This window comes from Betta splendens, chromosome 3 (genome assembly GCF_900634795.4).
Source record: "Betta splendens chromosome 3, fBetSpl5.4, whole genome shotgun sequence".
Classification (NCBI taxonomy): Eukaryota; Metazoa; Chordata; class Actinopteri; order Anabantiformes; family Osphronemidae; genus Betta; species Betta splendens.
In genome coordinates, this window is record NC_040883.2 from 16,096,836 (window position 1) to 16,112,172 (window position 15,337).

The following is a 15,337-nucleotide window of genomic DNA, read 5'->3' on the forward strand; positions in this document are numbered from 1 at the left end:
ACAGGTAAAATAAAAATACATACACAATTACAAATACAAATACACAAATAACCTGATGGATGAAATAATTAAAGAGAGGCAACAGTTATTTAAAGTCGTTGTAACGTTACTAGTAAATGAAAATAATGAACGCTTTATACTTATAAAGTCACCATAAGTTGAACATAATCATAATGATTAAGGTTTTTGACTGAAATAAATAGAACAGAATACAGATGACACTCTAATTGTTGTAAGTGATAAACTAGCTCTAAATTGAACCTGCTTTACTGAGAAGCCTCTGTGATGCTGCGACGACACCGTCGGTTGATGACGGCGATTTACCATTGACGAACCGTTGCAAATGAAGCGTGAAATTGTGCCCTCTCCGCCCCAGCGCCATCACTCACGGGCTACATTCATATCTAAATTGCATTAATGTCATGTGTTAAGCCCCCCCCCCTGTTTTGCAAACAACCCCCCCCCCCCCCCCCCCCCCCCCCCCCCACTCTATCTTTCAGCTAATAAGCGACCTAACTCGCTCATGTCATCGACATAATCGCTTGGGAGAGGTCTTAAAACCAGGAGATCTGGGTCTCATCCTCTGAGGGAAGACGGGTTTGTGTAACTCTCCTCAAACCTGAGGCGGAGTTCGGGGTGTTTGGTCAACGACAGTGGTTCCTGGAAAAGATCTGAATCGTTTTATAACCGAATCCAGCTGCGGTCCGGCGCGGGCTGCAGTTTCAGCGTCCGTGTGTTTGTGTGAGGTAGAGGCAGAGAGAGAGGAAGGGGTGTCTGCGCGTTCCTTTCACAACAGAACGAGAGAGAGAGAGAGAGAGAGAGAGAGGCGAAGAGAGGGGGGAGAGAGAGAGTTTGGTTTTGTCTTTTTCGCCCCCTTGACTCTTTTTAGGCATGAACGGCGAGACCTGCGTTTCATTCATCGACATGACATCCATGGATTCATATTATAGCCCGTCTGCAGCGCAAGGCAGGGATCACCAGAGCGGCCACTTTAGGACATTCCCAACCGCTGACACCAAATACAGCCCCACCGCCTTCCTGCCCAACAAAGGTCAGGCTTACGGAGAAAAGTCCCGGAGCCCCTTCCAGCAGGACTGCCAGTCATTGGATGCCGCCGCAGCTGGGCAAGGCACTTTCAGCAAATACCACCTCTTCACGCAGACGTCGTCTTCTTGCAAAACACCGCCGGAGGACGGAAAGCTGCACCGGGAGAGCGGACGCAACGGAGCGCTCGTCGCGTGCTATGGTGAGTGGGGGAGCGGGGAGGACGTCTGTCAACAGGTATTTTGACACATGCAACGACATTTTGTTCATGCGGGGAGAGAAGGTTTGCGCGTCTGTGCGGGAATTTCAGTGCGCAGCATCACCTACCGCTGCAGCGCATCTCCTGCTGTACCTATAGGCAGGTGACACAAGTGGGTTGGAGGTTTCGATCATGAATAATAAACAAGATGCAGATGCAGATGTTGCCCCTTAAGTTTTGTTTGCAGACTGACTTCTTAGTGTTTCCTGGACTGTTTGAAAAACAGAGTTGCGTTGTCTTCTCTTTCTTGTCCCTTAAACCCTGAAAACCGTCAAAACCGCTGTCTCTCCACTGGATGCTTATAACGACGTGGTGCCGGAGTTACGCGCCTAACTGCAATGAGACCTAACCTTTCCGAAGCCCAAACGACCCCTTTGGTCATCAAAATTAAATTAGAGTTAATTTAATGTGATAATCTGCATTACAATCGTTAATGTTGGAACTGAGTCAGACAATTGAATTAACACATTTTCGTATGGCGTAAACAGGAATCTCCAAACTGATAATATTTTTATTTCAATTCTCTCATTGACTCCAATTACATTTAGTTTCACGGGGACGCTGCAGTAATGGGCAAATGATGAGGGCGTGAATAACATGTTAGTCCTCTTCCGCTTTAACGCAGCATTAATCCTTGTTTCCTCCAGTTTAAAATCCGTTTTCACACGCGAGAGCAGTGAACCCTAGATTATCGAGATCTGTCACTGAAAACAGGGGCTTGGTCGCTTAAATAGATAAAACAGAGTAAAAACACTGCAAAGGCTGATTGTCCATATTATTAAAAATGATTAAAAACCGATATATGATTAAAAACCAAACATTTTGAAACGACGAGGCAAAAACACAAACGTTTTCAGAATGAGAGGAGAACCGCGTTTCTCTCCAAAGCACAAAGATCGATACAATTTCAGTAAAGTTTGCAAACGGCCTAAAATCAAAATGGACTTTAGAAGTAAAATAACCTGCGCAACGTCTCTGGCGTGGTTAAATTTGTCCCAATATCAATTTAGAAACATTTAGCCATGAGGCAATCATTAAAAATATCAACACAAAAGATCATTTATAAATAGATAAATAGATCAAATAAAATACATACATAATAAATCCAATAAAATCCTCCTTCGACGTAAGGCTGGAATCATAACTTTTAAGCTCCTCATAAAGTGAAAACACCTTTTTCACGAGCTGCTCCTCCGACAGAATGACACGGAAATGTTTAGTGGAAATAGTTTAGGGATGTTTTGACAGTTGATGGAAATCGGCCTGCTGAGAAGCCATTTATGGCTCAAAAAGTCAAGAACGGGGGTCAGTCTTTTCAGACGCTCGAACGGGCTTTTTATAACGGCTGTAAAGATTTTATTGGCCACTAACCTTGACATAGACCTGGTAATATTTATACGGTTATATTATGTTGTAAATATGCAGCTAATGTCTTGTGAGTAAACTGCATGTGTAAAATAAATATATTATATTATTAATAAAAAAAGTACTTTAAGTAATGTTTTTTTCTTTTCAATACTAAGTCGTAAAAAAATATTTTTCTGCTCATTTAGCGCCCAATAATGCAGGAAACCCCGACACGCGCGCACGAAAGCGTTGGGTATTATTCCCGTCTTCTGTAGATTGTCCTTTTTATTTATTTTTTTGTTTGTTATTATTACAGAAGTGCAGTTAATCCGATTGTACGTGACATAAACAGGCCGATTCATGGAAACGAAGGCCGAACAATCGCGGCGCTATGAGCTCAGGCACCAGGACAATTGTTATAACAGACGATCCTCTGATTATTTCCAACTCACAGAAACTCCTTTGATGTTTGAGAGGATTTTTCTATGCGCAATTTTTTTGCGATGCAAAGTAAAATGAAATATACATTCATGCGTAAACTAAAGACAGCTCGGACTGTGATGTCTTTGTGATTCTGCCTGACTCAAGGTTCTTGTTAACAGTTGCTTGACTCGCATCTCCCGACTGGACACAAATTGAAGGCAGCAGTAAAATATGCTGAGGAGAAGAATGATAAACGATTTCTGATGTTTTTATTGGGAAATGTTGGAGCATTTTACTTCCTGGCTTATTTCTATTTTTTTTCATCAAACCCCTATTTTACACAATCACTGGGTCGTTTTGAGATGTCAAAAACTTGCTTTGTTGTCATAATTTACGGTTTGAGCCTTTCAGTCAAAGGTGACGTGATGACTGGTCTCAGAGCAGTCTGAGGCCGCCAACTATGACTGACGCGTTCCTGGCTGATAGAAAACAGCACGACTGCCTAATAAACATTTACATACATTAGCGTCACTACCAACACAGTTATGCTGTTTTTACTCAGCACATTGCCAATCATGCTGTTACAGGGAACCAACAAGGCAGCGTTTGGAGCACGCGCAGTGTGGTTGTCGACAGCCTCAACAGGCTGCATTACAGCGCGAATAAAAACGTTAAACTCACCAAAGTGTAAATCAAAGGCATCGTGCAGCAGGACACGCTTCACGTAATCTGCACTAAAAAGCAAGACGTGAAATACGTGGAACAAATTAAAATATTTATCTATGAAATGTGGCACAAATAGAAATACTCCAGTACAGAACCTCAATATTACATTTTCATTTACTGATTAATATTTGCTATGTGAATAATACTAGAGGTCTAATTGGTGAGAGGCTTCTTAGTTAAAAAAAAAAGGTCCAAGACACAATGGAGTGAGTTTCATCACGGTCTTCTCTGGAGACTTGTCCCGTCCCTCTCATGTCTGTGAACATCCAGAGACAACACTGGTCCTCTTTTGATGTGCTCGCGTCCTCTCTCTGAGTCTGACCTTTAGCTCGGCCTTGCTGCCCTCAACTGTTTAGAGAGGAGAGCGAGAGAATGCATCTGAAACCCTCGGTGGAAGCCGTTTGGTGTCTAAACAGATCTTTTTGCAACGTGTGGAGTCCAGTTTCAGACAATAAACACGAGAGCGCTCCACAAGGACGGAGGATGTCACTTTGTTGTTGTGCGTCCTCTCGGTGCCACTTTGAGGTTCCCAGAGACTGAGATCTGTCCCACCCGAGCCGCTGCAGACAAGCATGTGTAGCCGTGTGACCGAGGCGCCCGTGTCTCGAGCCTGTTTGTTGCTTCACCATCTTTAACCCAACGCGACCGCTTCCACCTCCTGTAATGGCCGTCTGCGCTCATTGGTTGGAGCGGGGCGTAATGGGAACCAGGCCCGCACCGCCGAGCCACACTTCAGCGAGTCGGTGACATGAGTGGAGGTGACAGGGACTCAGGGTCGTTTTACCGTTTAGCTTAAGGTTTGGCAGAGCAATTTACATTAGGCTCAGTTTGCACGGCCGAGCGGGAGCAGCGGGGCAAGAGCGCAGGCGGCGCGCGGCTCCCTTTGGTCTCTGTGTCGCCGCTTCACGCAAAGTGAACGCAGGTTCAGGACCGACCGACTGCACTGCTTCGGTGCATCTGTTTAGGTTTTCTTTGAAAAGAACTTTTTTTTGCAAAGTCAAATGCATTTTGTATTTTCTCAACATATTTGTGGCCCAGAAAAATCCGATAGCTCATACAAGTCAAAAAGGCTTTAATGGTCTTATGGTTTAAAACTCTGGTGACTGACAGAAGCTGATCTGCTGTAGTTTGAGGGGTTTTAGGTGACGTAGGCTGTTTAAGCTCAATATCTAAGACTCAGACTTGCACCCTTTGAATCCCTGTTAGCAGGAGGTAAGCATGTTCGTGCCCCTGAGCCACTTTGCCAGCAAAAGTCTTTTTATTGTTTATGCATGCACACAAATATGCGCTGGCAAGTTCTTCCCCGCTGAGATGGAATGTTCTCCTTCCATCACACAACAAAAACACGGGATGAAGAAAATTTCGTTTTGCTCCAGTATTCTGAGGGAAAAGAGCTGAAGGGAGGCAGGGGGACGCACAGAGGGGGGGGGGGGGGGGGGGGGGGGGAGGAAGACGCAGGCTGAGTGAGAGGTGATTTATCAGTGGAGGCCTCTGTGGAGCAGTCCTCTTTTTCTGCCATTCTGCTGAGATAAGTCATCGCTGGGCTCAGTCAGCAGCCCTGGATTTTCAAAGCAAAAGCCCTCCATCATCAGAGAAACACTAACTTTCATGTAACATGCTGCAGAGGCTACACATCACATACTCGCTACACGCAGCACACAGCCAAGCAATGCACATTATTACATTATTTTACTGCATCATTTCTATGATGTTGGATGCGATGTTGATGAAGCCACTTCCTCATCAGTTGAAATTGTAACAGGTCTGTCTCAGTTAACTAATACTTAAATTTGCAGAAGCATTTAAGTGAGTTTACAGGCATTTTAACACATATTCCCACTAGTTTTAGAGTGAGTGAGTCATAAGGCACAACCATGAATAATTATCAGTGTACATTGCATATAAACACAATATGTTATATTTATATTTAGCCAAAGCTTAAGAAAATTAGAATAAAATTAACAATTATTAAACAAATTTCCTTCAAGGTATGTTAGAGAATTGCTATGCAATCCTGGATACACAGGCAGTTATAGGTTCATGTTGCAGTATTTGAGAGGAGCTCTAATGTCTGTTAATGATGACATGGCATATTTTACCAAAACATCAGCATCAGCACCATTAGTTCTTCTGCTGTTCACAGTTCCATGTTGCATCCAAAATCATTTTAGGACTATCCAGCAAATTCACAAAGTTTGTGAAGATGAATGCTTTTCTCCCACCTTTCCTCTGTTCTCCGCATTTAAAGTGGACATAATAAAGGTCCTCTCCCTCCGCTGTCGGTCCCCCCATGGTTCAGATCTGCCTTTTTATGCTGCAGCATCGTGCTGTTAATGCCTCTCAGTTTCCTTGTGGTGTGTAATTTATAGTGTTTCCTGTATCGCTGTGAGGAGACATCATTCATCCCATTCATCAATAAAGACGCAGGGACGGTGCCCGGTTGCTTTACAGCCCGTTAAATTACACTTTGATGTCCCCATACTTTTCTACCGTGAATTAATAGCTGTCCCTAATAAGTGTCTGACCCTCAAGAAGTGTGGCGCTGAGAGATGGCGGCTCTCGCAGTTCTAAGAACGAGGCTCGGTGGACGTTGGGTCTCACTTTCCCTTATAAATGCCCAGCAGAGACGCAGTGTATTGGAAAACTGAATAGTGCCATGCGCTCCGCGTGTTCATAAGCCCTTTGCTCTGTCAGTGTGGAGGTTATTGTCGGGAGAGGGCAGGTGGGAGCTGTTGTCATCTTGGCAGAAAATGACAGATTCTTAGTCCTGAGCTGTGCAGCATGTGTTTCTCGCCGCTTCCCTGCTCTCTGAGCGGCGCTCGTATCCTCGCCGGCGCTGTTTGCAGTAAGACTTTCCTACACTCTGTTATACATATGGCATCCGCTGCAGGAGGGCTCACCGCCGTTCACCTTGGGCAGTGTTGGAGAGCCTCCCCGCTTCACCAGAGCGCACGGATAACAAGCAGGAGATTGTCACAATATCCCACCCCTGCCAAAAAAACATCAGCGACACGGGATATAAACACAGGCCTTTGATCAACCAGAGGCCTCGCAGTTTCAAGCGGGTCGACAGCTCTTGCCTTGTGGGGACTGCGGGCGCCGGCCAGGGAAATATGATGAAATGACTATAGGGAGCGTTTACGCTGGGATAAAACACATTTTCTCCCTTCATGCCTTACAGGATGCGTTAGTCATGGACAGAGAGGACGTGTTCGGGGGTGCTAGACCCCCGGCAAGTGGTCGGCCACCAAGACATAGATCATCGGTCCGAGTCAGGAACCAGATCCAGGGGATTGAACTGAATCCAGCCTGGTGCATTAATATAATGTGTGTGTGTGTGTGTGTGTGTGTGTGTGTGTGTGTGTGTGTGTGTGTGTGTATGTGTGTGTGTGTGTGTGTGTGTGTGTGTGTGTGTGTGTGTGTGTGTACACGTCCTGGTTGTAACCTGACGAATGGTCCGATGAGCACGAACGTCCTTGCTCCTGAAAATAGCTTCCCCTCAGACGGTCGGAGGAGCAGGAAGGAGCAGCACCGCTCACTCACTCACTCGCTTACTCACTCGCTCACTCAAACCTCACTGTTTCCAATACGTATCACTGCCCAGTGACTCGCAGCAGCGCGGCGAAAACAGCCGCCAGCTCAGACAAAAGCACTGGCAGGGACGCGGCCGTGGAGATTTACGATCAGAGCGCTGCCTGAGGTTTGACACCAGCCGAGGCCGTGACGCGGGCCACTGCGTGTGACGGAGAGGGAAAGAGCGAAGAGGGGCTTTGCAGGTGACTTTGCATTGGAGGGGAGCTGGCGGGGGCTGTGTGTGCAGCCTACCCTCACATCACAGGACCATCCATGGAGCCTGCTAGCGGCCGAAGAAGCAGCGGGCCCCAGGCAGACTCGCACACAAACACATACTCAGCACTGAGCGCCAACAAATTTCACAACTGTCACAGAATTTCCTCACAAAGAGCGAGAAATTCTTTTGTTCCACCCTATCAAACCCCATGAATTATTATAGCGATCTACAAATAAATCATCGGTTATGAGTTTCCTGCCAAGAGCATCAGTGCAGCAGAGGCATCTTTGCTTTCTGAGGGTACTGGTAACATGAGCGACGCTCATGCTTAGTGACAAATATAAAAAAATGCCCCATCCAACAGGGTTATCAGATCAAAAACATTTACTGCCATGTTATTCTGGGCTCAGTACTAATGACACGTTTTATTATTCACGTCTGCAGACTTGCTGGATTTATAATTCACATAATCAAAGAAAGCTGAATGGTTCTGTGGGGCTATTTCTGGTGTTTATTGGTTAATAATTAAAGCTGTGCTGCTCAAAAGTGTTTCAAGAAAATGTTTTTGCAAAAAGTCACTTTGAATATTTGTGAGTGAGGCAGCAACAGGACGGAGCGCTAATATTAACAGCTCACTTATCAGAGTAAGAGTCCGCACACATGACTTAAATCTGCTAACTGCAGTAGATCATAATATATTAAGTGCACATTTATCTTATTACTCTTTTGTACGCTGTCCACCAAACATGACAGGTCACGTCTTTAAAAGCCAAGTTTCACGCTTCCTTTTTGCTTAACATCATGTACATTAATGACTTTTATATTTCCACTTCATCATCAGTTACAGGGGTCACTAGTTCACTCGGGTCATCTTCTCTAACTGTGATAAAGCTCTAAAACGTGACCTGCTCTTCTCTCCCGTCTCTGCAGGTAAGGACAGTTCAGGTGTGACGGACTCCGATTTGGCCCCGGACACGGACCCCCCCGGAATGGACCCCGGCTACCTGAGCGTGAAGGAGCAGGGCGCGAAGGCGGCCGCCGACAGGTCGCCGGGCGCCGATCTGGACAAGGCCGAGGGCGGCGAGAGCAACAAGGGCAAGAAGAGGCGCAACCGCACAACCTTCACCAGTTACCAGCTGGAGGAGCTGGAGAAGGTCTTCCAGAAGACCCACTATCCAGATGTGTACGCTCGGGAGCAGCTGGCGCTGAGGACGGACCTGACGGAGGCACGCGTGCAGGTGAGGCCGCGGCGGCGCACGCATCGAGGCTGATTATGCAGGAAGACGCAGGGCAGAGAGCTTCTCAGTGCAGCGGAACAGACAGCCTTTAAACAACGCGCCCGCGCGGATCCTTCAACATCTGCGGCTCTGCAGAGATAACGTCACTCACAGAACAACACGAGAGATTTATCTGGTAATGTGGGAGTCAGAGGGAGAGCGGGGGGGGGGCTGACAGAGGCCAGGGGGCCCCGGGGGCTGAGGTTGCAGCGGCCTGGGCCTCATATGTGCAGCTCTAGGAGAACGGGCTTTCATCAGCATGAACAGACCCGCGTTTTGCTGCGAGCTCGGTTCGGTCCAGCTGATCCCTGCGCACTCGAAGCCTTCTGCTGAGATTTACACACAAACCGCTGCAAACAACACTCGTGCGTCCGCGCACACCGGCCGCCAAAGCTCCCGGATTGCCTGTGTTTTTCTTTCATTAACATCCTGTCCAGACAAGAATGTGTCCCTGCTGCGGTCTCCGGGGTAGGTGTGAACCCCTTCCCGTGGGCTGTGAGCGGGCTTGTCATTTATTTTTCAATCCATATCTGAGGTATGAGCAGTTTGGAGGCTGGGACCTATAATAATGGCCGTGCGTCCGCGATCAGTGGGACGAGAGCTCGAGCCTTTTACACCGTGAGCTGGAACAGCGAGCAGAAAGAGCTCAGCAGTGAAACACAGGAAGTCTGCGGAGCCAGAAGGTTATAACTCAACCCGAGTCTCTGAAGGTTTGCGTCCCTGCTCTGCTGCTCGCTCTATCGCAGACCTGCCTGCTTCAGATGGACGCAGCTTTACAGCCTCGGGCCCTCGCAGCCGCCCTCTAAAACAGCCGAGTTGAAAAGATAAAAGACACGAGATGCCTTGTCAGTCAGAGAGCGGGGTTCTGCGAGAGGCCTCACAGCTCATGAATTCTGCATCTGGACTGAAAAAAAGAAAACGTTACCTAGTAGTTTGACTTCGGTGCAAGCAAAAATACTTAATGAAGTATGTTTCTGAGGAGGAGAAAATATCTCACCGCTGGATCGTTCCTCACTCGGAAAACAACTTTCAGCGCAAAACCATAAGGCTCTGGGGTTGTTTGCTTTTTCAGTCTTTGGGTTTCAAAGGGAGAAAGTTCAGATCTGAGTCATATGCACTGCGGATACATGGGGAGGTCAGGGGTCGAGGGTCAGGGGTTGCAAAAACATCTCAGACCAGCCCCTCAGTTAGTCCAAAGGCCGGAGTCGGATGTGAAATGCAGCAAACACAGGTGTCCTTCTGACGAGTGGAGGTAGATTAGAACACACTGGACGCGGCAAAAAAGGAGTCAGTCCAATACATCAGTACAATTTAAAGACAAATATGCTTTATAGGAATTATTAATGAGCAACTAGGCTGCTCAGAGGTGTCACCGGACTGCTAGAGCTCTGGGCCTCAGATTCCTCTGTTCCTGCGTATGGAAGCTGACATGAGTGACAGCGGAGGCGGGTTATCAATCCTCGGCCCCGCTCTCCCACTTCAAAGTCTTCCCTTCAGCCCCTTCAGCTCTCCTGCTGGGGCCAGTTTGGCGTTTCTCTGCTTTTTCTCTCCGGAGCTGTAACATAAATAAAGCCTCATTGAAAGTCCACCAGCTACTTAAGCTGTCAGGGTCTTTACCAATTACTGTCACGACGGAGTGCGTGTAAGACAAAAATATGTTCTCTCTGTGTAATAGGCAACAGACTCGACACAAAGCTGCGAGCGAGCAGATGAGAGCTGTCGCTGACGCCGCGTGCTGAGAAGCAGGAACACCTCATCGTCATCTCTTAGCACGGAGCCGGTCCCGCGCGGGGTAGTAGATCCTGAGCAAGGCAGCACAGAGGAGGAAGTACGAAACATCAGGAAGGAAGGATTAGGTCCTCTGATCTGTGTGCTTCCATGATTTAGGAGGAGACAGCGTCTCAGAGCCGGAGCTTTAGGCCTCAGGAAATTAAAAAGGAAAATGAAAACAAACCTCAGTTTAATCCTCTCTCACTTTCCAATTTCCCATAATGCCTTTAAAGCGAAGTGGACGAGCGAAGAGCAAATACGGAACATGACACACAATGAAATTGCATCGGAGACTGGTCGCACGTGGTTGTGTTATAATCGGTGCAATGGATGTGACAGTAAACACTGTATGTGACGCGGAGGTGAGAGAGAGCTCAACGCGCCGACAAACAGCATGTGTCTGCTCTTCATCGCGAGCCTCCAGAGGAGCGCGGGCTTCGTAAAACCTGAAACCGCCTCGGCCTCGCGTCTGTGCCGTAAAGAGAGGCTGGAGAAACCATGATGCACTGGACCTCATCACTTCTGACATCAGTGCTCCCAGTGTTTTGGCAGCAGCGCGTCTGATCTATTCCCCAGTTTTAAAATAACGCTTTGATTTATAACTGGGGCGTTTCATTAAGCTCTGATGGAAAACGCATTAAAACAGATCTCGGCTGATGTGTCACAGTTTCCTGCACCTTCCCTCCCTTCAGGTGTGGTTCCAGAACCGGAGGGCGAAATGGAGGAAGAGGGAGCGCTTCGGGCAGATGCAGCAGGTGCGGACGCACTTCTCCACGGCGTACGAGCTGCCTCTTCTGACGCGCCCTGAGAACTACGCGCAGGTGAGTGAGCGCCCGACACAGGTCCGCTCCGTTCAGTCGCACACGCTGTCGTCAACCATGCGGCGCCCGTCTTTCAGATCCAGAACCCGTCCTGGATCGGCGGCAGCAGCGCGGCGTCTCCCGTGCCCGGCTGCGTGGTGCCCTGCGACACCGTGACCTCCTGCATGACCCCGCACCCCCATTCCGCAAGCGGGGTGTCCGATTTTCTGGGGGTGCCGAGTCCCGGAGGCCACGTGGGCCAGGCTCACATGGGCAGCCTGTTCGGAGGGTCCCCCGGCATGGGCGCAGGCATCAACACCTACGACCTGAACATGGACCCTGACCGCAAGTCCTCCAGCATCGCCGCTCTGCGGATGAAGGCCAAGGAGCACAGTGCCGCCATATCGTGGGCCACATGATGGGCCGATGTTCGCTGGAAGCGCCATCGCGCGGGTGCTGGACAATGACGGCGAGAGGGGGCAATGAAAACGAAGACCCTGAAGGCAGCGGTGACTATCTTATAAATATGGAGGCATGGAGAAGAACATGAGCGAAGCCACGAGGCGCTGCCCTGTTTCTAGAGACATCAACCACAGCCTGTGAGAGTAAAGACCGGTCACAGTGATGATGTCCACTACAGGAGCTGTGTTAGGAAAATTTACATCCATGCACTTATTTGATAAAATACAGGAAATTCTGTTTGTACAGTGCTTTTAGTGTCAGTGTAGATCTCTGTTCAGGTGCTATTTTATTCAGACGTGTTATTTATATTTGGGTTGTTGTGTTTTTCTCTACAGCCGTTTCTCTTTTTTGGGGCTGTTTTGGTTTAAAAAGTAGTTCAACAAGCACCCTTGAAGCATAAAAATGACATTTGTGTTAAATGTTCTACACATTTTATCCTAAGCAGTGGCTTATGCTTTAGCCAGGGCTTCTGAGGCTTCTCATATCCAACACAAACATTAAAGCAACCACCTCTGGCTGGTTAGATTTCAGCGACTATAGAACGTCTACCCTCAAACATTTACAAGTCAAACAGGCGGAATGTGGTTTGTTTTAGTGCGGTTGGGGTGAGACATCCACCTGCAGCACCGGAGAGAGGAAGGGATGGATGAGGCAGTGTTTGTGGGAGTGAGAGGACACAGCGGGCCGGCTGCTCTCAGGGCTGGAGAGCCGGGAGCAGCAGGCAGCACAGAGTGGGCTCTGTCTGCAGGGGACACGCTGGGAGCGGACGCGACCGTGCCCCTCGACGGCGCCCGCAGCTTCAGGGGCTGCAGGGAGAGAGAAGTGCCCACTAGTCAGTCAGACTGCCAGGAATAGCAAGGAAAACAGCAGCCGCGGCCTTTGAAGCGGGGGAGGGAGGTGGATCGCGCTGCGTGTGTTGACACGTTTCGACGGTCAGAACCCAACGGTCTGTTCTGGACCCGTGCAGAGGAGTTCAATGCGGGTCGGTCAGCGGCCCTGAAGCAGCTCCACTGCACATGCACAAACACAGGAAGCCGAAGCAGCTCACTGCCGTCTGCAGCGCTGACAACCAATACATGAGATCCTATTTATCTATGTAAATAGAAAAAAAATATGATACCTATGTATCATATTCAGCTTTTAATGCATCTCATCTGAACACCTCAGAACTGAAAGTTTTAGACACCTTGAAGCCCCATTTTCCACCAAGAAAACAGCTGAGCCAGGAAACACCTGGCTGCTGAACAAATTACTGGAAGGTTTGTTAGTGAATTTGCAGCATTAGCATCGTATCAGCAATCACAGATTATTCACTCGGTAGTTATGTGTGCTTCAGCTCTGGGCCTCGACTGGAGCAACCAAGCAGCGTCCTGTGTTTTTTGCCAGACATGATGCTCAGACTTAAAAATAGCAAGTGACCGGTGGCTCCGCAGCCATTATAAAGCACAAACACAATATTCTCTATGATTGGAGTAGAAAGAGTCCGAAAATTGTCAAGACTGTGCAGCTCCACAAGTTGTCAAACTAGAACCCCGTTGACCTGAGAGCCCCCCAAGCCACATTCCTACCCTGCAACGCGATTAAATAGTAAACCTTGTTTTTGTCAGTAACTTCCTCCTCCGTGGTCAGAAATAGCAGATGAGGTTTAGGAATGAGGACACGCATGTTCTCCGTTGTTTGCAGGGCCTGATTTAGAGCTTTAGCATAACAGAGGGTTTCATGCTTATGAAAAGTAAACCTGATATCTCAGTAATACACCTTCAGGCAGAGCAAGCATTGCTAATTCTCTAAACCGAACCACATTCACTGTCCTTCTGGAAGGGAAGTGGGGTGCAGGTTATAACCTGTCAGCAGAGCAGATCGCCCTGAAGTTGTCCAAATTACATCCAGTCTTACACTCCAATCCAAATCCAAGACATATGCATGAACCTGACTGCAGAGCGCGTATCTTTAAAAACCCAGAGGGTCCCTTTGCATATGTGGACGCGGGCCCCCCTGTGCTCCGGCTGAGGGGTTGGATGGAGGGCGAGCCGCGAGGGCGTCTGCTGTGTTCCGGTGTTCTGGGAAAAGGACAGTGCACACAGCTGTGCTCACGGGGTAAATGCAAAACAAACATGCCTCGCTCATGCTTCCCCCTCAGCTGTCATGGCTCTGCTTTCAAAGATTCACCCCTCCTAATCACCCATATTGCACTAGGCCCCACCCTTTGCTCACTTTCACCGTGTCCACTGGGCCCAGTCTACAGCCCCCCCCACCGCAGGGTCCAACCCAGGAAGGCTTTTTAATCAACACTAAGCCATGTGGAGGCCGTGGACTCCAGTATTGTGTGTCAGGACAGACAGGACTGTCCATCTTCTGTGCGATGTAACAGAACTGACAGACATATTGGCAGAGCAGCTTAGTTTCATACACTATGAACTCACTATTTGTACTTAATTGTATGAGTTTAGGCCTTTTCCAGCAGCTCCACCAACAACTTCCATCCTTTCAAAAAGAACCATAATACAGGATTCGCTTTACATGAAATAAACTCAGCGATGCCATCAAAGTCCACTCAGTCATTTTCTAATACTACTGAAATCAAGCAATCAGTATGAGTAGATGTCCCAAATGTTGCTGTGTGCGCATGAGCATTTTTGAGCATGCAAAATGGAATGAAGTGATGCCTCCGAGACGTGGCCGAGTGTTGTTGTGTCATTTCACGAGTACTGTCTATCACGTTTTGCCAACAGGTGGCTTACGGTACAATTGTATTTTTCTTGATCTCATTCTTGCGAGCTTCAAAAGGTATTTTTCATGTTTTTGTGGCTTTAAGCGTTAAGTCTTTGGAAATTAGTGTATAAACTTACTCATGCTTGTGTTTTCTGTGTGATTAAAGTACAGTAAGTTATTGCACTTCCCAATGAGTACTTGCTTCTTGATTTGTTATAAAATGTAGCATAACTTAACAACAAAAGGCAAATATGCTGTAAAACCAAGAGGATTTTCTGAGATGGCTGCTCCAATGTCACTACACAGCAGAGGAATAAACTGCTTATTAGCATTAAGAAATTAATTCACTTCCAGTTTCAGTCTTAGCTAAAGTTTGTTGGCCAGAAAAAAACATAAACTTAAAAAAAGAGAAAAGAAAAACTGTGTTATCGCTGCATTGTGTCACGCCACCAAAATATTGTGTCATCTCTGTAGTCACATTCTAAATTCCTCATGCAATTCAAGCTCTTTGAAGGCGCACAAGCGCTGAAACGAGATCGCAGAACTGGCGAGAGTATCACACTAATTGAAGCTGACAAAAATATGAACTGCGCCCTTTTGAACTGCTGACACTGAACAGGGTGGATTAGGCAGCGTATATTAACAACAGGTGACAGGCTGGAGGGAACAGTGGATCAGCTGTGTCACGGAGCGTCGGCTCCGAATGCTTGACCGGAGGCACTGCAGG

General features: G+C 47.7%; 1 protein-coding gene across 1 annotated transcript; it reads left to right on the top strand.

Moving 5' to 3' along the window:
• Positions 1-573: 573 nt before the first annotated feature.
• On the top strand, positions 574-14,793 carry alx4a (ALX homeobox 4a). The gene is made up of 4 exons (XM_029144509.3): positions 574-1,246; positions 8,520-8,827; positions 11,329-11,457; positions 11,535-14,793. Exons 1-4 carry the CDS (start codon positions 892-894, stop codon positions 11,853-11,855), a joined length of 1,113 nt encoding a protein of 370 aa, XP_029000342.1. The 5' UTR covers positions 574-891; the 3' UTR covers positions 11,856-14,793.
• The last annotated feature ends 544 nt before the right edge of the window (positions 14,794-15,337 follow it).

Coding starts and splice junctions, on each gene's coding strand:
- alx4a (XM_029144509.3), top strand. CDS start 892: ATGAACGGCGAGACCTGCGTTTCATTCATCGACATGACATCCATGGAT. Junction 8,828..11,328: donor TGACGGAGGCACGCGTGCAG/GTGAGGCCGCGG, acceptor CCCTCCCTTCAG/GTGTGGTTCCAGAACCGGAG. Junction 11,458..11,534: donor GCCCTGAGAACTACGCGCAG/GTGAGTGAGCGC, acceptor CCCGTCTTTCAG/ATCCAGAACCCGTCCTGGAT.